The sequence below is a fragment of the Takifugu flavidus genome, chromosome 19 (assembly GCF_003711565.1).
Source record: "Takifugu flavidus isolate HTHZ2018 chromosome 19, ASM371156v2, whole genome shotgun sequence".
NCBI lineage: Eukaryota > Metazoa > Chordata > Actinopteri > Tetraodontiformes > Tetraodontidae > Takifugu > Takifugu flavidus.
The window spans coordinates 5719661-5744423 of NC_079538.1; the positions used below are offsets into that span (position 1 = coordinate 5719661).

General features: G+C 47.1%; 2 protein-coding genes and 1 long non-coding RNA gene across 3 annotated transcripts in view; 2 read left to right on the top strand and 1 right to left on the bottom strand.

Annotated features, from left to right (window-relative positions):
• Window positions 1-17308, top strand: part of lama2 (laminin, alpha 2) — a 91557-nt gene extending 74249 nt beyond the window's left edge. Inside the window, exons 51-74 of the mRNA XM_057017877.1 lie at window positions 2386-2519; window positions 2749-2908; window positions 2981-3105; window positions 3229-3391; window positions 3658-3802; window positions 3906-4044; window positions 4549-4560; window positions 5229-5349; window positions 6108-6263; window positions 6339-6392; window positions 9101-9252; window positions 9333-9509; window positions 10258-10432; window positions 11794-11874; window positions 14259-14371; window positions 14480-14573; window positions 14768-14863; window positions 14966-15046; window positions 15157-15234; window positions 15311-15389; window positions 15466-15597; window positions 15671-15801; window positions 15928-16147; window positions 16245-17308. Of these exons, the coding sequence (XP_056873857.1) occupies window positions 2386-2519; window positions 2749-2908; window positions 2981-3105; window positions 3229-3391; window positions 3658-3802; window positions 3906-4044; window positions 4549-4560; window positions 5229-5349; window positions 6108-6263; window positions 6339-6392; window positions 9101-9252; window positions 9333-9509; window positions 10258-10432; window positions 11794-11874; window positions 14259-14371; window positions 14480-14573; window positions 14768-14863; window positions 14966-15046; window positions 15157-15234; window positions 15311-15389; window positions 15466-15597; window positions 15671-15801; window positions 15928-16147; window positions 16245-16405 (2979 nt within the window). The 3' untranslated portion in view covers window positions 16406-17308. The remainder of the gene's footprint in view (window positions 1-2385; window positions 2520-2748; window positions 2909-2980; window positions 3106-3228; window positions 3392-3657; window positions 3803-3905; window positions 4045-4548; window positions 4561-5228; window positions 5350-6107; window positions 6264-6338; window positions 6393-9100; window positions 9253-9332; window positions 9510-10257; window positions 10433-11793; window positions 11875-14258; window positions 14372-14479; window positions 14574-14767; window positions 14864-14965; window positions 15047-15156; window positions 15235-15310; window positions 15390-15465; window positions 15598-15670; window positions 15802-15927; window positions 16148-16244) is intronic.
• Window positions 17309-17552: 244 nt separating this feature from the next.
• The window catches only part of LOC130516660 (regulator of G-protein signaling 6-like), a 38587-nt gene continuing 31376 nt past the window's right edge, over window positions 17553-24763 (bottom strand). Inside the window, exons 6-18 of the mRNA XM_057017876.1 lie at window positions 24599-24650; window positions 23899-23963; window positions 23634-23710; window positions 22886-22967; window positions 22713-22787; window positions 22501-22602; window positions 22360-22421; window positions 21278-21388; window positions 20620-20745; window positions 19372-19558; window positions 19164-19253; window positions 18899-18952; window positions 17553-18447 (exon numbers count right to left, since the gene is read on the bottom strand). Of these exons, the coding sequence (XP_056873856.1) occupies window positions 18403-18447; window positions 18899-18952; window positions 19164-19253; window positions 19372-19558; window positions 20620-20745; window positions 21278-21388; window positions 22360-22421; window positions 22501-22602; window positions 22713-22787; window positions 22886-22967; window positions 23634-23710; window positions 23899-23963; window positions 24599-24650 (1128 nt within the window). The 3' untranslated portion in view covers window positions 17553-18402. The remainder of the gene's footprint in view (window positions 18448-18898; window positions 18953-19163; window positions 19254-19371; window positions 19559-20619; window positions 20746-21277; window positions 21389-22359; window positions 22422-22500; window positions 22603-22712; window positions 22788-22885; window positions 22968-23633; window positions 23711-23898; window positions 23964-24598; window positions 24651-24763) is intronic.
• Window positions 22562-23336, top strand: LOC130516663 (uncharacterized). The gene is made up of 2 exons (XR_008947553.1): window positions 22562-22699; window positions 22787-23336. It is a non-coding gene; the product is annotated as an uncharacterized LOC130516663 (long non-coding RNA).

A 24763-nucleotide genomic window follows, 5' to 3' on the forward strand; every position in this document is an offset into this window, starting at 1 on the left:
CAAAACCTTCCGTCGACCCGACCTCCTCCAAATAGGATTATCCAGCGAGCGGGCGATTACGGCTGAGTTTTTCCACTGTCACAACATCACGCTGGACATCAACAGGAGCCTCGTCTCTCCCTGGTTACCATCCCATCCGAGGGAGAGGAGGCAGCGGTGCAAGTGGCCGCACGAACCAACACGTCCTCGTGATCGTGAAAGACGTTCTGCTCTGTGCAGAGACCTGCCTTCCCTCATCCATCCCAGATACAGCTTTATTCCACCACATGCTAATGCTAGCTCGACCCTGGGACATTTGCATGGCATCTTTAGCCAGCAGAGTTCAAATCCTGAGGCTGTTTACGTCCTTACAGGGGATTTTAACCGTGCTGATAAGGAAAGTGCTGCCAGAACTCCATCAGCATGCCAGATGTGCTACCATCGGGGCAAGTTCTACTCAAACATCAACACGTGCTTTAGGGCCAGACCACTACCACACGTGGGACCGCTTGTCCCTGCTCTCAGTCTCCTCAGGTTCGAGGCTCTCACCACATCCAGAACTGTTGGAATCTGGCCTGGTGTTATTAGAGGAGCTGCTTTGGATCAACTTGAACACCACGACCTGGAGCAGGACACTACAGCAGTTGTGGGTTACATCAAGTCCTGCACAACATCAGCTTCTGTCCCTGGACCCGCAGCAGTTTTCCTGAAGGTCTTCGGAGGATGCCTCTTCCCCAGCCCTCCACCCTGCTCCGTCACACCTGGAGAGGCTGGTGAACTACGAGTCGCTGCTCTTTGTGGACTTCAGCTCAGGGTGCCATACCGGCATCTCCAACAGACCAAACGACTAGACCAGGATCAGGGACGCAGGCAGGATCCACCCCTGGATGAGTGGCCAGTTCATCGCAGGGCCCTATATGAGCATTTGTGGGTTTGGTAGCTTGCTCAAGGGTACCTCGGCAGTGTCCTCAAGGTGTTCTGGTAGTTCCCTCCTACCAAAACACCCTCCATGTTTTGTGTGCACTAGGGCCTGAACCAAGAGCCCTCCGCTCCTCAGCCCAGTCCCCATCAGACTGAGCGGCCACTGCCCAGGGTTAAGGTTGGAACTGAACGACCGGCTCCCCCAGGACTGTTCCCCCTTTACACCCACCACTGTAACAGCCCCCACTCTGCCAACAGCCTCCTGAAGTGCTGCTCCACCTCATCGCGGTGGTCAGCAGGGTGCATAGATACAACCTGTTCTCAAACACAACAAAACCCAAAGAAATAATATAGACTTCAGGAGGATTAAAGTGGACCCCCACCCCCCCACCCCCCTTCATCGGTGAAGGCTGCATGGACTTCAGATTCCTTGACGCCTACATGGAGGAACGCCTGACCTGGGGTCTTCATTCTGTGATGAAGGCTGAGCAGAGACTGTACGTCCTCAGAACGCTGCTGGAATGGAAGTGATCCAGAGGGTCGTCGCCGCCGCTGAAAAGGTCACCTGCTGCCCTCTCCCATCCGTAGATCTACACAGATCTCCCGGTCTCAGAAAGGCACACATAATTCTCAGGGACCCGTCCCACCCAGAACTCTGGCTCTTTGAACCACTGTTTCACGCCAATAAAAGTGGGAACAAACGGGTTAAAACCTGGCCGAGCCACAATTCCACTTAACTCTTGAAACGTGAACACATTCTCATCACACAATCAACACGGGGGTTCTTGCATGACCTGAGTCACTGTGAAAGTGGGTTTCACTAACCTGCTGTTAGCACTTTATTGTTTAATTATTATGCTCTTGAACTTTACGTAATAAATTGTTTTGCACTCCTACAGTCACCATAAAAGCAATTCTGATTGTGAGCTGAGAGTTAATATACACCATGACTGACTCATTTACCACTGGCTGCTAGTTAAATACACCCAGTCCTCATGTAGCTAACCCATGTAGCTAACCCATGTAGCTAACCCTTGTAGCAAAACTGAGGTGGCGACCTCTATTCATTACCATCATCCTCCGGCAGCCACAACAGCAGAGTTTAAAAAAATCTGGTTTCTGTTCCTGCAGCAGATATGTTGTCCAGCCAAAACCTGGAATGGATATAATGAGTCCTTTTGGAGATGTCTTCACTTTCAATAGTTTTGCATTGATTAGAATTTAATTTGAAAGCTGTAACCTGGCCGTGCATGTACAACAATACTGTAATTTCTGTATTGAGAAACATTTCTTTCATGGAAGCAATGTTCCACCCACCAGATGTAATATAAGCATTTAGCAGATATAGGGGACTGGAACATAAATAACTACTCTGGAATATAATGACAACCCTAAATAAAGGTCAAGAAGGTCACTCACCGCTAACATATTAGCTATGGTGATCAGTGAGGGCACTTCACTTCTTCTTTCTTCTGTGCACGTCAGGTTGATTTCCTGGCCTTGGAAATGCGTAAAGGGAAGGTGAATTTCCTCTGGGATGTCGGCTCAGGCGTTGGGAGGGTTGAATATTCCCATCACACCATCCATGATGGGAACTGGCACAGGATCGAGGCGTCTCGGTAAGGTGCACTTTCCTGTGCTTCTTAGGGTTTCTCGCTCGTTTCTTTCTCGGAAAATGGGCACAAACATAAAAGCACAAGTTTAGAAAGGTGCAAATAGATCTATTGTGTTTCATATTCCTCTTTAGAAATAATTTTCACTGTTTGTGCAATGCAGCTCTGCAGCTGAAAGACTGGACACGTGGCTCCAGCATATAAGATAATAACATCAAAATCTCTTTTTGGATAGAAATGGGCTGAATGGCACCATTTCAGTGTATCCTCTGGAAGGATCTATGGCAGGTATGATGCCGACCCCGGCCAGCGCCAACTCACCCTCCGCCTACACCATCTTGGACGTGGACCAGAACGCCTACCTGTTCGTGGGAGGAATATTTGGCAAAGTCAAGGTACCTCCAATGTTTTCTCCAAGATCGATAATCCTGAATGCACTCTTTCATTTAACTCTTTCTTTCCTTCAGAAAGCAGAGGTGGTGCGAACCTCCACGTTCACGGGCTGTATGGGGGAGACCTTCTTGGATGGGAAACCTATTGGACTGTGGAACTACAGACAGAGACAGGGAGACTGTAAAGGATGCGTGGTCAGGTACACCAAGACGTCACATTAATGTCCCGTTTAATGTGCCCGTTTTGTTGTTCCTGCTTGTGTTTATTTTGTCTCAGTGAGAGAGGAAACATGCTGGTAAAAGTTGCTTTTTCCTGGTTTCAGCCCCCAACGCTCAGATGGTGAAGGGACAGTTCAGCTGGACGGCGAAGGTTATGCGGCCGTGGGGCGACCCACCAGGTGGAACCCCAACATTTCCACGGTGGCCTTCAAGTTCCGCACCTTCTCGTCCGACTCCCTGCTCATGTATTTAGCGACTGAGGACATGGTGGGTATGCAGAGTTAAAACAAAGCACGTCCCATCTCACACTGTGAAAATGAGAGGACTGGAAAAATCAAATCAAATCCAATCAATCTTTATTTATATAGCGTCTTATACAATCAAAATTGTTTCAAGGCGCTTTCCAGAACCCCAGGGCCTGACCCCAGACAAGCAACATTGTTTCTGGAAGATGGAGTTATTACGCTCTTATTACTAGATTACTGTCAGCAGGTCAAAACCTCATGGCTGTGTCTTTGTGGCTGCCTCTGTAGAAGGACTTTATGTCCCTGGAGCTGTCAGAAGGTGCGGTGAAGGTGAATTTTGACCTCGGTTCAGGGGTTGGCAGCGCAAAGTCGGCAAAGCGGCACAACGATGGACGCTGGAAGTCCCTCACCGTGTCACGGAACAAGAAACAAGGTAGACGTGACGACCTGGGCAGAGTGTTTACCGTTCAGAATCATCGGCATGAGATTGACAGACGAGAGGTTCCACGTTGTTGCGCTTGTCCGTGTTTTCAAAGCCACGGTGACTGTGGTGGACGTCGACAGCGGCGCTGAGGAGAAAATGACGGTCATCTCGCAGGGTTCAGCCACCGGCCTCAACCTGAAGGAGAGCCAGAGGATTTATTTTGGAGGGCTGCCGACCATCGCCAACTACAGGTACATTTGGTTTAATACGCAGACGCTGAGGGCCGGACAGAGTTATCCAGAGTTATTAAGCATCTGATTCTTTGATTACAACAAAAATGGAGCAAAGAATTAGGATAGATTAGGATGGGAACAAACCGGCTTTTCTTTCTTGATATTTTGTCTTGTTTTCTCTGTTAGCTTCCTCATCTTTGCTCCCCTAATTCAATAAGCAAGCATTTCATTTCCTGTTTTGTATTTTTTTTTTTTAATATAATTTGGCTCACAGCTTCCAGATGCAGTACTACCATCTTCTGAACTGGAAGACATGTAGCAATCGCTTAATATTCCATTCTATGGCAGTTATTAGTGTCTTATTACACATGATATTATTATCATTATTATCATTATTATTATTAGAATATTACATTTTTTATACTGATAGTGTGAAAATGAAGGCTCAGTGTGCTAATTAGACCAGTTTAGATGAGTCATGAGTGACGTGTGTGTTAATGCTTTCCTGTTTTGTGTTAACAGCATGGCCGCCAGGTAAATAGAATCATTTTCACTCTCAAACGGCCACTTTTATCTTCGTGTTCCTTTCTGTGCATGAGCCATGCGCTGCAGCCCACGGTGACTATTGCTGCTTGCTGGCTCCTCCTCACCGCCGCTGGACATCACGCTCGCTCACACTCGCTCATCTGGATTTGATGTTTGTCTGCTCCACAACATTGTGTTGTTTAACCGATCGTGGACGCTGTCGTGGCTATGACCCTCCCTTCAAGGCATTTTGACTCTATTTGACACATTGAAATTGTTCCTTGAATGCAGATCAGAGCATCAAATATTCATCACAATGAGAGTCATCATTTGTAACTGAGCTACAAAAATGAAATAATTCTGTTAAAGTGTTATGAATGGGTTTAATAATACTGTTCATGCAGTATTTCAGCATTCTGGAGTCACGCTGTTAAACAAAATATTATGCAAATCAACAAGCTGAAATGTGCATTTGCTGCAGACAAACATGTTCAAATATTCTTGACAATATCCAGATGTCGCTCTGCTTCCAGACGCGTGATGCAATAGCGGCGCTGCTGCGGCAATTCAGCCTTTTAAAGTTCCGTGATGCTGCTCAGAGACCAGGAATTCTGTGGGTTCTGCCCTGTTCTCAGCATGATCTGCTCTTTCCTGAAGTCATCTCTCTCCCTCACCAGGCCAGAGGTCACGCTGAAGCGCTACGCCGGGTGTCTCCGGGAGATTGAAGTCTCCAGGACTCCATATAATCTCCTGAGCAGCTCAGATTATACTGGGGTCACAAAAGGATGTAATGTAGAGGTAAGAGTAGGCTTAGAGCCTCTCCTTTAAATGCTCTTAATTAAAATCCTGCTTCAAATGTAATGTGAAGCGCTACACTGCTCTTGATCGGACGCACCGGAACGTGTTCAATAAATCATGTTTACCTTTTTTCAACAAGGAAACGATTTAAAAAAAAAAAAGTTTAATTACCCTTTTTGACACGAAACTGTCTTTTCCGTCACGCGTGAATAGGCCATCACATTTCTCCGTGCATTCATCAACTTTTGCTCCTACTGTACAATCAGGCTTTTTACTATTTTCTGTGCTGGCATTTCGAAGGCCGGCGTCCTAGACACTGTTGTTTACACACACGCAGCAACGTTCAGCATTCACAGGAAAGAAATGATGGCGAAAGCCCTGCGTCGAGTGTGTGAGGGAAGGTCTTTTCTTTATCTGTACTTGTTTTCAATATTTTTCATGACGGTCGCTATGCAGGTAGGTTGTGTGTGTGTGTGTGTGTGTGTGTGTGTGTGTGTGTGTGTGTGTGTGTGTGTGTGTGTGGGTGTGCTCTTATTCAATTTACGCCCACTGTCAGAATTAGGAGATGTGGAAGATGTTTAATAGCCTTTATATCTTTGAAAGCTGAATCTTGTGAGGGCCTTGAATTCACCAGGGGAATTTTACACTCGATATAAAAATTTACAGTCTTTGCCTTCGACAACATCCCTTCCATTTTTACTCTTTCATTCATCCTATTGAGGCTGTTTGAGACGACATCCAACTTTTTACCCTTGCAGAATCTTTACACCGTCAGTTTCTCTAAACCCGGGTACGTGGAGCTGAGCGGCCTGTTGCTGAGCGTTGGCACAGAGATCAGCTTGTCGTTCAGCACCCTGGAAGACACGGGCACCATATTGCTGGCCGTCGGTGGAGCGCCACCAGTCGAGCAGCAGGTTTGTGCGCAATAAACCCTCGGCACCCATCAGTCCTGTGGAGGAGTATCAAACCATTCATTTCCCCCGTAACAGACGAGGAGCTCCAGCATCTTGAGTAACAAGAGGAGGCGAAGGCAATCTGGAGAGGTGAGCAAACCCAATCCCAAAATCCTGCAGCTCACGGCCGCTCTGAGTAAGCAAACGCTGCCTCCAAGTGCATATTAAGGAGATTTGCATTTGAAGGCATCTGAGCTAATTGGATTGTCCTTTATTTAAGGCCCCCACTGATGGAAATGTCCCTTCTAAGATGCACACGCAGATAGTTGCTGTCTTAGCTTTTACTGTAGCTGACTGTGCAAACACACACACGTCTTCCCGAGACACACACTCAGGCGCCTTCCCTCTACAAGTAAATGACGCTTTCATGAGTGCATACTAATCAGATTTGCTTCTGTCAGCTTCTATACAAATTAGGTTGTCTTACACCCCCAAACATTGTACACACACACACACACACACACACACACACACATCATAATTATCATCATTGTTTAGACTATTTAAAAGTTTTGGGATATTAAGGCATTTAAAAACATACAGTTTTAACATGTTTGTTTGCCTTTTTAAATCTCTTTGCAGTTCCATCTGTGTGTGTGTGTGTGTGTGTGTGTGTGTGTGTGTGTGTGGTGTGTGTGTGTGTGTGTGTGTGTGTGTGTGTGTGTGTGTGTGTAACAGAGAGGCGGAGGGAGATAGAAAGGTTAAACGAGGTTAAAAACACCATCAACTCAACTTGGCCTTGACTAATGGACATTTTAAAAAGGGAAGAGGACAGGAGACAAAGGATGGAGGGATAGTGGGGGAGGCTTAGAGTTGAAAGGAAGGAGGGGGGCAGAGACCAGCACTGGCAAGAAGAGATAAATAAAAGTTATGTGGAACGAGTGGTCACAGAGAGAAGCGACATACAGGGAGACGAGTGTATGGAAATAGAGGGGAAGCTAAAGAACAATAAGGAATTTTAATACATATTTAATCATTATACAAGCTTTGTTCTGTACTGAGGAGCAATCATGGACCCTGGTGTTGAACGCTGTGATGAGAAGCTCATTTGAACTGTGACTCTCGTTCAACATGATTTGGCTGCTCTGGTTTTCTTTCTCTCCGTGTGTTGAAAGGCTCTCTGTAATCTGAGCTCACTCAGCTAATGTGTTCATTATGCTGGATAATCTCAGCAGAAAGCCACTTGATCCACCAGATCGCCTCCATTCCGTCTGACTTGCAAAATAGAAAAGAGTTTCAGCAGCACTTTAGTTATGCAGGTGGACGTCTTAGACTAATGTATTTGGATTCTTATTTCGAGGTGATTTAAGGACTGAAGGTTTTTCCGCACTGCTGATTGAAACGATCCCCCAACGGTGGAAATGCAGAACGCTGAAGCCCAAATGGTCGGTTCCTGCTCGTTCCAAAGTGTTTGGCCGGGAAGGAACAATGAAATTGATTCATTCTGATTTTCTTCTGATTTTTTTTTAACGAAACATGAAAAAAGCTAGTTTTAACACCTGCACACACAAATACACACACACACACGCAGGCACGAGCACATGCCTAGAGCCTTAATATATCAAATCTTTTGAAGTTTATATGTATATACAGGATGTGATGACAGCTAATAGGTGTGTGTGGGGTGGGGGGGCAGTAATGTCGTAGCTGGCTCGTACGTGCGCCTGTTTTCTTCCCGTTTATTCACGTGGGAATTGTCATGTGTGATACCTTTCTGTGTCTACCTCCGTATAGCCTGTGTGTGTGTGTGTGTGTGTGTGTGTGTGTGTGTGTGTGTGTGTGTGTGTGTGCGTGCGCGCATGACAGCGTGGGGAGAGGCATGTTGTAGCTACATCTCAGTTCAATTTGTCCCCGACCTCAAATTGAAATTCCATTTTCAGGTGGTAAATTGTCTCCCACTTCGCCCTCTGGCACACAGTGAATTAAAATTCAAATTAGCCTGACCCGGCACGGCTGCTCTCTGCACCTCTGTCCGTCTCCCTCTGTCTCCCTCCTTCTCCCCCTCCCCGTCTCTATCTCGCTGGCTGTTTTGCTCTCTGCCCTCTCATCTCTTCGCCCTATTATCCTCTCCTCTCTGCTCCTCTCATCTCTTGTTATCCTTTCCCCGCTGCTCTCCACTTCTCTTATTTCCCTCCAATTTCTCTCTATATAGCCCTGCATCCCTCCCAGCTCATCACCCTCTTTCCCCTTTGGTTTTTCTCTGCTCTTTAATCCCCCGGCCGCCCCTCCCTTCTGTTTGTCTTCTCCCTTCAGTTCATATCAGTCCATTTGTCCTTCTTTTCCATCCTTGTCTCTTCTAAAAAAAAAATTATTTATAAGATTGATTGATTTGGTCGAGCTAAAAACATATTAATGTGCTGATAACAGCACAGATTAATCAAATGATTCTACTTTTTTAGCCAGTGAATTAATGTTACTCTGGTCCACTCATCGTGTATTTTAGTCCACATTGATGACGAATGAACTCTGGTGACCTTTGACACTGAGATATGTTTTTCTTTCTGCTTTCAATGAACCAATTCGGGTTCTGAAATTCTTACAATTCTTACAAATACATTCTTGTGTTGTGAAATGTCTTTTAATCACAGTTCCCTGCATGTGTCGACCTGAAGACCTTTAAGACCTTTAAATAAAGAAATGTATTTCTTTATTTATCTCATCCTTGAAGAAAACCTTTGTGTTTATATAACGCGAGCCCACTCCAGCCGTCATGGATTTGTCATGTTCTGCTGCACATTTCCTGACGTTCATCCACCTCCACGTCTTCGTTTCATCACCTCTTTCCCCTCTTCCTGAAGCCCTTCCTCTCCGTGATGCTGAACAAAGGCAGTCTGGAGGTCCTGATGTTCACGGGCAGCCACAGCCCGCGCCGCGTGGTCAGGCGACCCGACCAGGGGGTCCTGAACGATGGACGAGAACACTCGCTGCGTATAGAGAGGCTTCCTGGCAGGTTGTGCGCCTGTTTAATGTGTCTCCTACAAAGTCGCACAACGCGTTCAGACCCCAGGATGGGGTTTTTGTCCGTCTCAGGTCTTTTGCTGTTCAGGTGGACGAGGAGGCCAAGAGGGAGACCGCACTGCCCAACGACCAGCCCGTGAACCTGCACCGAATTTTCCTCGGTGGTATTCCTGCAGAAGTGGAGCAGACCTCCAACAGAGTCAATGTGCCCTTCCAGGGATGTATATGGAACCTGATGATCAACACCATGTACGTACTGGAAATTCAACTTACATCCATTCGAGAGGTTATAATGAGGGATGAGTCTTTGGAAACACACCTTCCACGGGTGTATTTCCACCCCTCAGTAGGCTCCTCCAAAAAGACCCTCAGACGCCATTCAAAGAAATGGAATCTAGAAGTGTCACACTCATAAAGGGTTTCATATTTATGCTCGGTACGGCATAAATCACACATTTCCTGTGGTTAATCCTCAGTCCTGAAGGACAGATCTGATACTTGCAAATTAGGATTCATAAAAAAGAAAGACTGTTGTTGGGCATCAAGTGTGTCTCATTAGGAGAGCGCCTTCTCAGCAGGAACAAGGGGTCCGGCGTGACCTCCTAAAGAGCTGGGTCAAAGCCTGGTTAATAATGTGACTGCTGGAGGTCATAACGGCAGTGATGTTAGGATGATGAAGATAAAGCCACCGTGTCATTCTGCCTGAACAGCAGTAATAGAGCTGTCCAACATCATAAACGTACTCATAACTCAAATCACACCCATCTCATCTTTCTCTGTTTATTTGTGTGACTCCCTTCAATCACCTAACAACCCCGACCGTTGAAATTCTTCCTCCACGGGTGCTGTTGGATATATTGATAAAATAGATTTCATGGTTCTGAGTGAGGCCTGCTGGTACCCACTCATTCAGCTTGGGCTTAAATACATTGTCACACATGGCATATCAAGCCGCTGAAGCCATTTTAAATGTCCTCTTTCCTGGTCTCTGTGGCAGTCTCTCAGATTTCTCCCAGCCTGTGTCCTTTGAGAATGCTGAAATCGGCCAGTGTCCCAACCTCGCTCCACCTCCTCCCCTTCCGCCGCTGCTGCCGGATGAGGAGGACGAGAGCGGGAAGGGAAAAGAGGAGGTGAAGCCCCTGGATCCTTCACCAGTTCCAGTTCCTCCTGCTGTAAGTGGCTAAATAAGTGTTGGAACCCGCGCAAGCACGCACACACATGCACACAGATTAGAGATTTCATGCAACTTCTGCCAGCATCCACGTGCACGCACACCGGTGCACACCATATGCTTGTGTTTACTTTTACCCGCTCATCCATAGCCTTGCAGTGTTAGCTTATTACTTCCTCACACAGCAGTCGTACGGCTCGTTGAAATCTTTATAGTCCCTTTAGCCTCGAGCCACTAAATACCCCTCTGGCAGCCTGTCATGCTGTGTGGAGCTACAGCGCTATGCTAGGCTAACTGTGCATGCCATTTATGGTTTATGAGTCCTCATGAGACAGGACATTGAGCTAGCATTTAGTTGCTAGACTACCAGGTTGTAAGGCTGGGAATAATTCATGTCCTTTACCTCTGAGTGGGGGAAATCTATTTCATACATTAATTTTGTGCCCTACAGCAATTAGCACTTATCAGATATGCATTTACCAGCTCCAATACACCTCTTAAAAGACGCCACACATCTTCCTGTGTGTACAGCTGCTCCTGGAGACATGTGACTTTGATCACTGATCACTAGTCACAACTAAAGGAATGATGCTAAGCTGGTTGTTTTACGGGCTACATGTTTCTCTGCTTTATGATATATAATAATCTCCAGGCTGCCAGAAGCCATCGCTCTTCAAATTGCATTCTGCATTTTAATACAGCTTCTGCATTGAGTGCTTTGTTGTGTATTTTATTTATTTCAGGACTCCGAGAATACATTTGTAATAAGAGCAGGTAAAATTACCTTATAAGTAGATATGTTATGTTATTATCCATATGTTCACGTTTTGGGACAGAAGGATGGTTTTGGACAGGGAACGTTGCCTGAAGTTGGACATGAGGCAACGGTCTCAACATGTGCTTGAATCAAGAGGCCTTTTGTTCTCTTCTTATCTGTCACAACACATTCTGTTCTTGTGATCCTTAAGGCTGTGAGCACCAGTTTAGCAGCAGAATAAGCTCAGGGAAACTCTGCAGGCCTCAGCGAGCCACAGAGAAATTAGCCACGGCATTTTTCAGTTGCTTTTATTGTACTATGTCATGTCTCTAAGTAACCATTTAGAGTGTTTACGCCCTCCAATGTGTAAAATGTTTAATTTACTCAGCACGATTGTCAGCTTTAATCCAGGGATTTCAACCAAAACGATATCTGACACGACCCGACAGGGAACAGGAAGCATTTTTTACTCCACTGTGGTCTCTGGACCTCAGTGTTCATGACTTCGTTGCGTGTCTGTAGCTGTTGTCGCACTGCCTGCTTCCTTCAATCTCTCAAACGTGCTGGCTTGCTGGCTGCTGCTAATACCTGCTGCTGAATTGCAGGTAGCCACGCCCCCTGCACCTGCTGCCACACCCACCGCTGCAGCCGCGACCACCTCAGAACAGAAGCCCACCGCTGACACGGTACACACACGTGATGCACACTCGCTTAAGATTTCTTTTTGGCTGATTGAAAACAACGGTCTGAAGGTTGTGAAGTTAAAATAACACTTTTGTCAGCAGACACCTCCATGGCCTACTCACTCACACACACACACACACACACACACACACACACACACACACACAAACACACACTCCCTGTGAGCAAAATCCCATCTGAATGACTTCTGATCCTGCCTGTGTGACCTCCACCCAGCGACCAGCCTTTGTGAAGGGAAGCGCATCTTCCTATTGTTGCCATAATGGAAAGAAGCAGAGGGGATGAGTGAAAGAGGTTAAAAAGAGAGGAGGATGAAAGAGAATAGAAAAAGCAGAGCTGAGCAATGTGAGCACAGAGAAAAGGTACAGCCTTGGAGGAGGAAAGAGGGGGGAGAGTCCTTCTGAAGAGAGCGGTGGCTGCCTTTTGTTGGCTTAATGGAAAGATGGAGGAGTGGAATGAAGGGAAAAGGGAAGAAAAGCCTTTGAGAAGGTGACATATCCCTTTTGTTAGATAGGGAGAGACTGAAAAAGAGACAGAGGAGGGAGGTTGAGGAGGAGCAGATATGAGGACGACGTGCGATAAGAGGTGAGTGTCATGCGGCAACAAAGCAAGGTCAAGGTGTGGGGAATGTCTCCACTTGAAAGGGAACAAGAGGGGAGGAGAGATTAGGACATGCTCGGGCGCTCCCGTCCCCCTGACTCTGGAGGAACAGCAGCTTTATTTAACCTGGGAGATATCCAGAGGATGGAGGGAGGAAGAGGAGGGAGGAGAAAAGATGGGAGAAGCAGCAGAAGTTGGTGAAGGAAACAGGTGACAAAGGATGGAAAATCTGTCTGCTAGAGGCGGAAGTGAGTGACCCAACAGTTGAACTGGGCAACAGAAAACCAAATATACAGCTAATAATCGTGTGTTTACTCACTTTGACATAAAATAAGGGTTAAAAACGTTTCGCCGCTTCCTTAATTGCGCAGGAGTTAAACTGGAGTGGCGCCACCTGGTGGTGGTGGGGTCACCCTGCATCCAGCTCTTATAAAGCTGAGCCACAGTCATGAGCTCGGCTGAGATTAATGATGTTTCGTGTGTCCTGCGTGATTTACAAAATCCAATTAAAAGGCACCTGTAAATTTCCATCTAACACTGAGAACACTAGGATGAGGACTTACAGGCTTGACAAGCCACATTTTGCTGGTTTAGTAGTCTACATAGTGGGTTAAAAGAACAGAAATTAGCTGACTACTCCTAGGTGTTACTTTGGAATAACACACACTTTATTCTTCTCTCTGTGCTTATGAAGGTGCCTATGAAGGTGTCAGGCGATGTCAAGCCTGGGCACATATGGTGTCTTGCTTGTTCACCATCAGGGAACACTCTGGAACTTTGATGCGTTCTGGAGTATTTTAAAACCCAGAACGCATCCTGCAAAAAATGAAATAAAATAAATAAATCTCCCCATTATACCAATGAGTCTCTGACAGACGGATGGTACTATAAGTGAAGGGAAAGTTCTTTCTAATCACATTCAGGATGAAGCGTATGTAGAGCAAGACAGCCAGGGATGAGTTTGATCATTTACAAGGTGAAATGTGTTTTGATTGGTTCATGAAAATCCTTCATGGACCCGTGCACATCATTTTGTCTTTGCTGCAGTCTGGGTTTTTTAATTTTATTCCAAAAATGCTTCCAATTCAGTGGATTTAATCATGATCACATAAACCTTTTATAGTCTGTTCAGACTTTTAAACAGTGTGGGAGGTTTTACTTATTGGGGGAGCATAAGGACTATGAGGAAACAGTGAGTCGTTTTGAGAGAGTAGGCGGAAACAAGGAGACTCAGAAGTGCTTTAGTTTACAGACAAAAGCCCGAAAGGCAACAGGGTGCAGAGGAGGGACATCAGAGGGACATAAGGATGGCAAGAGAAAGGAGGGAGGGTGGATGATGAGTAACGGCGAAGAGCAAAGAGGTCTCACGATTCGGGATGAAGACGGAAGACTGCGGGGTTCGGTTGAATCGCAACACCGACACCATCTGGCCACTGTTGGTACTACACCCCAAAGGTCCACATGATGTCTGCCCTTTTTCAGGGTGAGAGCAGCATGTGGAAAGCTGTCAAAACTCACAAAATCACGACAAAATCACTACATATACATGAAGCTTTTTATGAACACACGGTCGTGATATTATGCTTGAAATCACTGTAGATTCTTGATTCACTCAGGGACATAAATACAAGTATACAGCTGGAGCCGAAACCCAGTTAGTGGGATTGTTGTGCTCAGGTGTTAAGGTCACTGTTGGCAGGAGGCAACAGGAGCAGAATACTGAAAAGACTGTCAGGCTAACTGACACTCGGTGTCCAATCTGCAGGACGCGTGTGCATCAGCGGTGGCCCCGCCGGTGCTCCAGAATGCCTATCAGTTCGGCCTGACCAGGAACAGCCACATGAGCTTTGCTTTTGACGACGCCAAAGTCAGAGAGAAGTATGCAGAATTCAAACTGTGATTTCAATCTAACAGATTCATTACATTCATCTTAATCGCTTGGACTGTAGATGTTGAAAGCTCCTGGTTTATGTTTGTGTCCCCAAGGCTAATTCTGGAGTTTGAACTGAGGACAAAGGAGGATTCTGGTCTCCTCCTCTACATGGCCCGAATCAACCATGCTGATTTCGTTTCCTTACAGGTATCACGGCCTTGCAGTTTATCCTAAACATTAGTCCTTCGCACCAGGAGAAGAGCTCCCACTCTCTCAGTGCACAAGCATAAATCATTTAGGAGAAAGATCAAGTCCAGTGTTCACTTATTTTAGTGTTTCACCGCTGTGCCGTTCATTTCCTGCCATCAATGTCAACACAGAAACGTTATTTCTGTCCCCAGATCAAAGATGGACAAGCTTGTCTGGGTTATGATTTGGGACATGGAAACATTTCAGGCTGCGTCCCGTACTCTATCAATGATGGAAACTGGCACAAGGTGACAGCACGTTGCCGACTGCGTCCTTGTTCTTCTGATCGATGCCAGCGTGCCGCCTGCTCCAGCTCACTAACGACGGCTCTCTCCTCTTTAATCCCGCAGATCCGTGTCAATCGGAACAAACAGAGAGCTGTTCTCCAAGTGGATGGGCGATACGCTAAACAGATGATGAGCCCAAAGAAAGTGCGGGACCTCTCCTGACTGAATCATTAACTCAGGGCTAGTTTAGCTTAGCAGGGATTGATGGGCTCGATGTATTCTAATAACAGTTGTTGTTGTTTTCTTTAACTCAGGCTGACCTCCTCGATGTGGTGGGAATGCTGTACATTGGTGGATTACCTCAAAACTACACTACCAAGAGAATAGGACCGGTAACAGACTCACAGTTATAAACATTAGCATAAGGACTTTTCATTCTGAGCGTCTCCTTCTGGTCCTCTGATGTAGATTCTCTACAGTATCAATGGATGTGTGAGAAACGTCAGGGTGATGGGAGGCCCCGTGAGCACTCGATCTCCTACTACAGGTGTCACACCGCTGTCACACACCTCTTCACATCAGCCTCAGTGACTGGGTGGATTGATGGATCAATGTCCTTGCAGGTCGCTCTGAGTCTGTCCCCGAAGATTTTAACTTGAACATGGCCACGCCCACTTCCCGACACATGGTGGGAAGTTGCTTCGAGGCGATGGAGGCGGGAACTTATTTCGATGGGACCGGATTCCTGAAAGCAGGTGATTAAAAGCTCCGGATGGGCTGGATTAGCCTGCGTTGGAAAACACTCAGAACCGTCTGCTCCGTTTACAGTCTCCTCCTACAGAGTGGGTCTGGACGTGTCCATCGCATTCGAGTTCCGAACCAGCAGAACCAATGGGGTGATCGTTGCCGTCAGTAACCAAGCCAGAGATGGACTGGGGATAGAGATCGCCGGCGGCAAGGTACGTGACATCCCATAATATTCAGTGATCTCGATCTAGCAGTAAAAGGAGCAATTTAATAATTTAAAATGCAGGATAAGCACTTGGTCCAAATGCGCTCATTCGCTGATGCGTCTCCTCCAACAGCTGCTGTTCCACGTGGACAACGGCGCCGGCCGGATCACGGCGGCGCACGCGCCCGTCGGCGGGGGCTTCTGCGACGGCGGCTGGCACACCGTGGTCGCTAAGAAGCTTCGCCACAAGGTGGAGCTGGTGGTGGACGGGCAGCAGAGCCAGGCCGAGAGCCCCAACGCACGTTCCAACACATGCGACACCAATGACCCCATCTACGTGGGCGGATACCCCGGTAGGACGGCGGCCTCGCGCACGCCCGTGAAGAAAGCAGCGCTTCCACGTTGCACATATTGATGTCCGTTTCTGCGTGTTCCTGCTTCCTCCCTCAGCTGGAGTCCACCAGGCGGCCCTCACCACCAGCAGATCCTTCAGAGGCTGTTTGAAGAACCTGAAGATCACCAAAGCTTCAAAGACCATGGACGTGCACTTCAACAAGGCCCTGGAGATCAGAGGAGTGCAGCCGCTCTCCTGTCCTGCCGCAGCCGCCTAACTGGCGCCACCTTTCTGCTGTTATTCATACAGCATGTCGCCAAAGAGCTGCAGCGTAAAGTCAGGTCACTTCATCCAGTCCGAGAGTCTCCTCTCATCCTCATCCTCAAACCCCCTCTCACATTTAACCGTTCGGTCGTCTCACGCGGGATCGGTTGGCATTCGACTGTAGGACTCATGCACATCGCAGCAGCTCCAACAGCCGTTTCCACCGCTAATGCTAATCCCATTAATTAATGCTTAACAGTGAGTCGGCAAAAACATTCACACTTCAGCGTAGTTGAAAGGTTGTTTTGGGGGGGAAAGAATGTTGTGACAGTTTTACTTTTACAGCCAAATTGAAACAGCTATTAACATTAATGTGATCAAATGACTGCAGATTCGGTGATGTTATGAGTTGCGTTGAGTTTGTGAGGATACGGATGATTTTTACTGCGTATGTAACCTTTTGAAATGAGTTTTTTCCCCTGAGAACTGTCAGCATCCGTCCTTCATAAACCTTGTTTCCTATAAAATGGTTAAGGAAGCTTTAATATTCTGAATTGCATCCATCCACTTTTACATATTTAAAGTTTGTGACAGACTAATAATTTCCTGCCTTGTTTTCTAACCTGTTGATGTTTGATGACTACACAAATCCACAGATCTTTAAAGGACTCTTTTTGGGTGCTGTACTTCTTTAACATTCCATTAAATACTGTTAGCTTTGATTTACTACTAAACCAATCTCACAGGGGCTGTGGGTCCCTTCACAACTCAGAACGGTTAAAACTGAAGGTACAAGGCTTCTGTAGGACATTGTTTCACTGGGTGTTCTGCACAGTGTGGCTAGAATATACTCTGGTTGATGTCACGTGTTTAACGATGGCTGTGGTGTTGGAAATAAACCTCTGAGTGAAGACCATCTCCATGTTAAGCTATAACTTATTTTGGACCGTTTTAAAAACTGCAAACGACCTTAATCCTCACCTGCATTACACGTAACCCCCACTAGATGGAGCCACATCTCCTTGTTATAAGGCCTGGAGGAGCCCGCGCGGTCCCGGGTTCACTCACCTGCACCTGCCTTCCTGATGCTCTAGAGAGCGACGTGTCACCACACTTTTGCTCACTTCCGGTGGCGCGCATGTGTGACACAAATAATGCCGTTTTTGTCTTTGCATTCTCTTTTTATTAGGCTCTTTACACGAGGTGAAGAATATTGCGAGGTCCATCTGAAGTGGAATGTAATGAAGGACAGAACCCCTCATCCTCATTTCTGTCGCCATCTTGTACACCTGCAAATCTCCAACTGCCTTAAAATACACAAGGAATATGAATTTAGTCTTCCCCCCGAAGTTAAATAAATAAATAAAAGAGCAGAGCTCTGTACATGCTTAAGACTTTTTTCTTTTAAACAGCTGCTGCTGATTTAAACATCAATTAGTTCTTTTTAACCTGTTGGAACTACTAACTACGGCGAAGCAGTGCTGTTCCAGCAGAATAACATGTCCATAATCAAATTAAAACAGAATATATAATAAATATCGTAAGTGTAAAGATACATTTTAAGGAACAGAATCCCTGATGGACACACACGGGCCATCTCAGCGGGCTGATCAGAGTCCATTTCTACTGTTCCCTTTAATATCCTGGTGAATGATCTGAGATTAAAACAGACAGCTACAGCGGTAATCTAAGTCTCATTTGCATTCAAGCATTCCACGTTGACGTCACGTCAGCCACCACATTAACACGGGTGAGAGGAGAGAACCGCGCCTGCACGTCCAGGCTTCTGGGTGTGATGAGAAGGAGTTTGTATGGACACAGACAGCGCCGTCCTGAGGTCAGGCCTGGTGACTTATTGCATGATGTCAGTCCCTCTGAGGTGATCCAGACCTGCTGGTGGTCCAGAATGGCAGTATTGGCTCCTCACCCTCCTCCCTGGAGGCTTCTTCCACATCTTTGCCACTGGTGAAAGGTTCTTCTGGGCCTTCCTCCGTGTCAGTCCAGGCCTGGTCAGGACGACTGCATGAGGCCCGTCAGACGTTTGCCCGTCTTTCCCTGGAGAGGTGAAGATATATTGCATATGTCAGGCTTAACGATCCAGATTCTGCCGGTTACACAACACACATGATTCATTGTTTGGGGGGAAAAAATGAATTAAAGTGCATTTTAACAGCGGACGTGCACAAGAAACACGTGCATTTTTGTGATCGTCATATTTTTATTTTAGATTTTTGATCGCTGCTTTTGTAACATAATTGAATGATCATCTTTCTCCATAGTTGTGTGTTGTTGTTTTTTACCTTTTAAGTCTAGTGGATATTTAGTGATTCTGCAGTTGATTTTTTTTTATTATTTCGAAAAGGGAGAAAAATAATCACGACTCATTAAGTCGGCTGATCAAAGCTCTGCACTGACAAATCTCCCTCTTCTCTCCTCCTGACGACTCGGTAACGTCACGTCTACCCTGTAATACCGAAGGTTGGGACTGGTCAATAATCACGCTCACCACGCTGCGAGTGAACTTCTCCAGCGAGGTGCGTCGACCCTGCTCTGTTTCAGGCTGCAAAGGAAAAGGAGAGAAGGTCAGAGGCACCTTCAGCTGGAGGTGGCATTTACCCGCTCGCTTGTTCGTAGAAGTTAAAGCAATTTGTTGTTGTGGCCACGTTAAACCAGCGAGATCACGTTCACTGTCATGACTGCGTTAAATCGGATGAAGGAGTGGAGGAAGTGAGCAGGAAGCGAGCAGCCCGGCGCCGGGCCGCCAGCCTTACTTTCTTCCTGGCCGTCAGCAGGTCCTGGTACACGTTCGAGCGCAGGAAGCGTGCATAGCTGTCGCTCTTCATCAGTTTATAGATGTGGTCCTGAAGAAGGAGAAGAAATGACGAGTGAGATCGATGCATTTAAAAAGGCTCGACACTGATCTGACAGGAATGCTGTTTATCAGGATGAATGCGAGCAGGTAAACGGCTTGGTGCCGACCTGAGCGTCCTCGTAGCTGTACCGCCCGGGGTCCTTCAGGTTCTGACTGGTGCGCTCGTAGCTGTGGGAGTCCAGATTGATGGGGCTGGGCGCTCCCTCAGCCAGGAACTCGGCCCAGATGTCCTCCACCCTCTGCGTCACATCGTGCTGGGGCATTCTCTTCAGGTCCTGGACCGCCAACCAGAAACTGCAGCACCAAGGAGGAGCCACGTGTAAAGCAATCACTGTTGTTGGTTAGAACGGAAGCTACACATCCATCATCCATCCATCCATCATCCATCCATCCATAATTTTAGCATTTATACATAAATTGTGGAGGAAAATATTTTAAAAAAATTAAAAAAAAACAAGCTCTATATCAATTCAGTTCATGTTAGTGTACAAAAATTGTCTCTAGGTGTGTTACAGAATCCCAGGACCTGGCCCCCAGCAAACCACAGTGGCGAGAAAAAACTCCCCTTGAAGCCTTGAGCAGAACCAGGCTGATATGGGGAGGAGAGCGGGTCAGTGGGGTCAAAGGTCGACAGGTCAGTGCGCAGCTATTATACATGTAGTACTGATTATGGCCAGTAGAGGCGGTAGTCACAGCTAACAGCTACACGCCGCCACCTGCGGTGCCGACACTTGTGATTATGCTGCCGTTGCGGCTGCTGCTGTTTGCTGGCTGTGATATTATCGTTGATGCTGGAGGCCTGGATGTGTCTGAAAGCGTGTAAGTGTTTATCTTACATGTAGGAGCAGAACCTGGGAGATGACTGCAGGCTCCAACCTGACCTGAATCTAAACAGGAAATGGATCCCTATTTAATGGGAACCCTGACAGGAGAAGCAGAGCGTGGGTTTCCACTGACTGACAGCGGGGATGGTGTCATCTGAAGGTCATTTTGGTCCCGTCAGAGCGCAAATCTTTGGGAACAATAGAAGACTTTTAGGGGGTTTGGAAATGACAGCGGGCTGTTTCCATAGCCAATCCCTTTTAAAACTTTCACTTTTTGGCTGTTAATGCAGCGGCAGTGGGTTGAGCTGGTGGGCTGGAGCGGCAGTGAAGCCAAAGAAAGCTCTGTTATTTTCAGACTCCTGCTGCTGAGCAGCTTTAAAGTTTCACCAAAGTCAAATGTCAGCGAGTAAAATATAAATGTATATATAAGGATGCAAAAGGAAATATTAGTTTCATGGATGATGGATGTAAAACTTCTCCTGGTCTTTCTGACACCTCTCCCAGGATCCTTCCTGCTTCTCGTGGGCTCACCGCAGGTTTTCCGAGCTGAACTCTGACTCCAGGAACTTGAGGAAAAGCTCCTGTCCCGCTGGGTCCTTCAGGGCCTCCTCCAGAGAAAAGCCCCACTTCTTTACTCGCTGCTGGCTGGGCTCTTTACTAGGAAGTGTGGGGGGAGAAACTCAGTTAAAACATGTCGATGAAGCCTGCCTTGAGGATTTAAATGTGCCAGGATTTGTATGAGAGGATTTTAAGATTTATTTAATTTTATATTGTCAAATCTTTGTGGCAGATGTGGTCAAATGAGCTGAAGCTGTTGTTGAGACAGGAAATATTTCCATTTTAAAAAGTATCAAAGGCTGCTGGGGATGCTTGCAGCAGGGTCCAGTCAGTGGTCGACAGCAGATAACGAAGCCTGGAGCCACTTTAGCCAGAGATAACGCAACAAAACTAGCAAAACAGCTAATGAAAATGAAAGGGGAGGTCACATCAAATGGCATTTATCAGACTTCTCAAAGCGCCAGACCCCAAAGTGAAGCAGCAAAAAATGATAAATGTCATTCGGCAGCATTTAACATCCCTTCAGTGCAGAAGCAGAAAGTCCAAGATGCAGACTGAGTGCGTTTTATTGTCGGCACTGCCTGACATGGGTGACCAGACGGTGAGGAGACCGAAGTTTCTGCGTCGGTACCTGGCCTCCAGCTCCCAGAGCGAGGGGTCATCGCTGAGCCACGGATTGGACAGTTCAGGCGTTGTCACAAACGGGTCGTACTCTATGTACTGCTCGGTGTAGCTGATCAGACTGACACACAGACAAAGACGGGGATGATCAGGAGAGTCACAGACACATTTCAGCCTGTTGAGGAGATCAATAGCACTTGATCAGGAAGGGACGCTCAATCCACACTCAGGCCCTCACACACACACACACACACACACACACACACACACACACACACACACAGATGTTTGTACTGATATCATTGCGAGGACTTTCAAAGACACGTCTTTCACCCTAACACTGACCTAAACCCCAAGTTTACCTTTAAAACCAAATCTTAACCCTCAAACATACAACTGAAGCTGTAAGAACCGGACGACTTGTCACTTTCAAAGTCTTACTTTGTAGATGAAACGTGTTTTGTGGTCCTCGTTACATAGTAAATACAAGAGCACACACACACAAACAAGCATTAATGACACCCCAGTTGAGGTGATCGAATGGATTTTCTGCCTAAAAAATCAGAGCTGATCAAACTGAATGTAGAACAACACTTATTATACAAGCAGATGAACATTAGAGAGCAGTTCTGGGGTTAGACTGTACTGGTTCAAACCAGTATTACTTTAAATGGTTCGGCGCTCAGTGATGGAAGCCAAACGTGGAAAAGGTGTAAACATCTGCACTAATGAGAAGCTGCAGAGCGCTGCAGTGTGTTCTGCACGTTTCTCCCTGCTGGCATCATTAACTGTGGCGCCAGGAGGGTAAAGCAACACAGAGCAGCTAGCGGTGATCTCTGCTCCCCTCTGAGGGAAGCCCTGCCACTCATATTACGTCCCAAACCAACGTCCATTCAGAGGTGTCAGAGGCTCCAACTCGAACGAGCTCTGCCGCATGAGAAGCAGCAGGGGAGCGAGAGGAGAGCGCTTTGGATCGATTATTGACCAGCTGAGACAACGAGGAGACAGGAAGTCTCTCATTCTAACAGAGCGAAGAGATTAAAAAAGATAAAGATCCCACAGGCTCTTCATAACGGGGCTCGTCTGCTTTACCTTTCGGCAACTTTGGACATTTTCAGGCAGTGGCGATCGAGCTGGGCGTTCAGGAAGAAGATCTGAGGGAGGAGAAGAGTCTGTGTGAGGACTCTAACCAGCGTTAGCAACAAATACGGACGCGGCGGCTCTGGTTTCTACCTCCTTCTCCACGTCCTCCTTGGTGTCTTTCCTGCACTGATGCGAGGGTGTGTGCACCGGGCTCTGAGATTGCGGCCCCTCCTCTGCTACACTGTACACTGACTGGGCCATTCGAGGGCCACCACAGGAGAAGCAAGGGACGTAACAGACAACCGTCATTTTCCCGTTACGAGCGCGCGGCACGCCGCCGTGGCAGTTGGTGGGGCGTTTACCTTTTTGACTCTGTGAGGGTTCTTCATGCGTCTACATTTTCTGATATCCATCTCTGTTGTGTTCACACATCCAGGCTTGAGAAAAGAGAGCAGATTACACATCTTAGATGGTTCCCACAGTCTCTGGGTGCACTGGCGGGGTGAGGCAGAGGGGGTGCGTGTGGACGGCTCACCACAGGCCTGTGGACGTCCCAGAAGGCTCTCTCCTGGCTGTCCAGGATCTTCCTCTCGGTTTTATCTTTCTTCCTGTCGATCCTGCGGGTGAGATAAGCTGCTGTGAGAACTGCAGCAGCTTTGCTGTCATCAGCGCAGTTTAACTGGGGTGGAAGGATGAGACGGCAGGAATTTAGGAGATTAGGGAGCCGTCAATTAGTGTTAAACCACAGCGCCGCTCAGACCTGACCCGGCGACCTCTCTGTCGGATGAAGAGGCTTCGCTTGATGACTCACGCAACTAATGAAATCTAGTCAAACTTTAATATCTTCTTTTTTTAATTTCTGCTTTATTTCTCTGTATTTAATATATTTGATGTATAGTGTCCCTGCAAGAGGAGCATTTGTCTGACAAAAGGCCGAAAACGACATTCATGGTGTAATAAATCTTTCATTATTCAATCAACTCCAATAAGTTTGGCAGCTTCCGTCGCTGCATCATACATCTGTCTCTGCGTGTAGCAGCGTCACATTCATCACTGTAGCGTCGTGTCACCCGACCATCACAGAACACTCGACCTCAGCTGCCCCCACAGCTCATGGAATTGTGGGAAATTGCATTTCAGCCCAGTGTGTTGGGAATAATCACCACTCGGGATGGAGGGGTCACAGTGGGCGGCGCCTGCATTGTTTATCTGAGGTGTGTGTGTGACCTGTGCTGTGTAGTTTCTGTGTAGTGCGTGTTGCCATGGCAGCAGGGCTGACTCACTTGACCTGGGCCTCAGCCTGCATGTAGATGAACTCCCACTTCCTAGCAAAGGCTCTCTGCAGCCTGGCCAGGTTTTCCTGGTGGGACGGAGATGCAGTGTGGTCAAAAAGGGCAAAAATGGTGGAGAAATATTTGCCATCATCTCTCTCTGACACACACACACGCACACAGTGAGACAGAGATGTGACCTTTACACAGTGCTGCGTCTCCTTGCGTCAGGCTTGACACACAGATCAATACAGATGTATCAGAGTCCGGCACTCACCGCCTCATAATCCGCCAGGTCCAGCCTGGTTTTGTTCTGCATGGTCCTCTTGCACAGGTAGATGGCTGAGTGGGACACAGGGACAATGGAAAACAGGGATTTATCAGTAAACCTGTTCTGCACCTCCATTCATCCACCCATCCGTGAATCCCCCATCGCCGATAAAACCCCCCTCGCTTCCCCTTGCCTGACCCGCACCGTCAGTTTCAGAGGTTTTACGGCGAGCTGGTGAAGGGAGGAAAAAACACTGATGTGTGTGACAGGACGCACAGACAGGAAGTGGACGGGTGCGTCGTGGCTCCACTATTCCTGGCCACCCCCCATCCGAGCGACGGGGTGTTTTATTTAAATCCGGGTGTGTCAAACTTTACAGCCGCCCCCAGAGGTCCAGATTAGTCAGTAAATTAAATCAGTCAAAGACAGTTTATGTGGTAAAAGCTCTCCTTGACAAGTTTTTAATTTGGAAAAAAGTCTGCTTTACGATTTTGTCAATTTGTACTAAAAATGTGTATCAAAAAAAAAAAAGGTGAAACTTAAAGGCTCTGTTTTCTAGACTATCCCAGGTGTGTATCTTTCTCTTTTGGGGAACATCGGAGGTATTTTACCCAGCATAATATAGAAATATTGGACACAAATGTCCAAAGATTCTGGGTAAAGAGGATTATGTCAAAATGTCAACGATTTACTTCAAGGCTCTTACCGTAGTCGGTGTTCTCTGGTTCCCAGCAGTGGGAAGGCCAGAAATATGGTGCCTGGCAGGAAAACGAACGAGAAGAGATTTTCATGAAGCAGGCAAAGTAAAAAATAGCGAGCGTCCCTCACATGGGGCAGCGGCGCTCTCGGAACTTTCCTACAGAGAGGACGA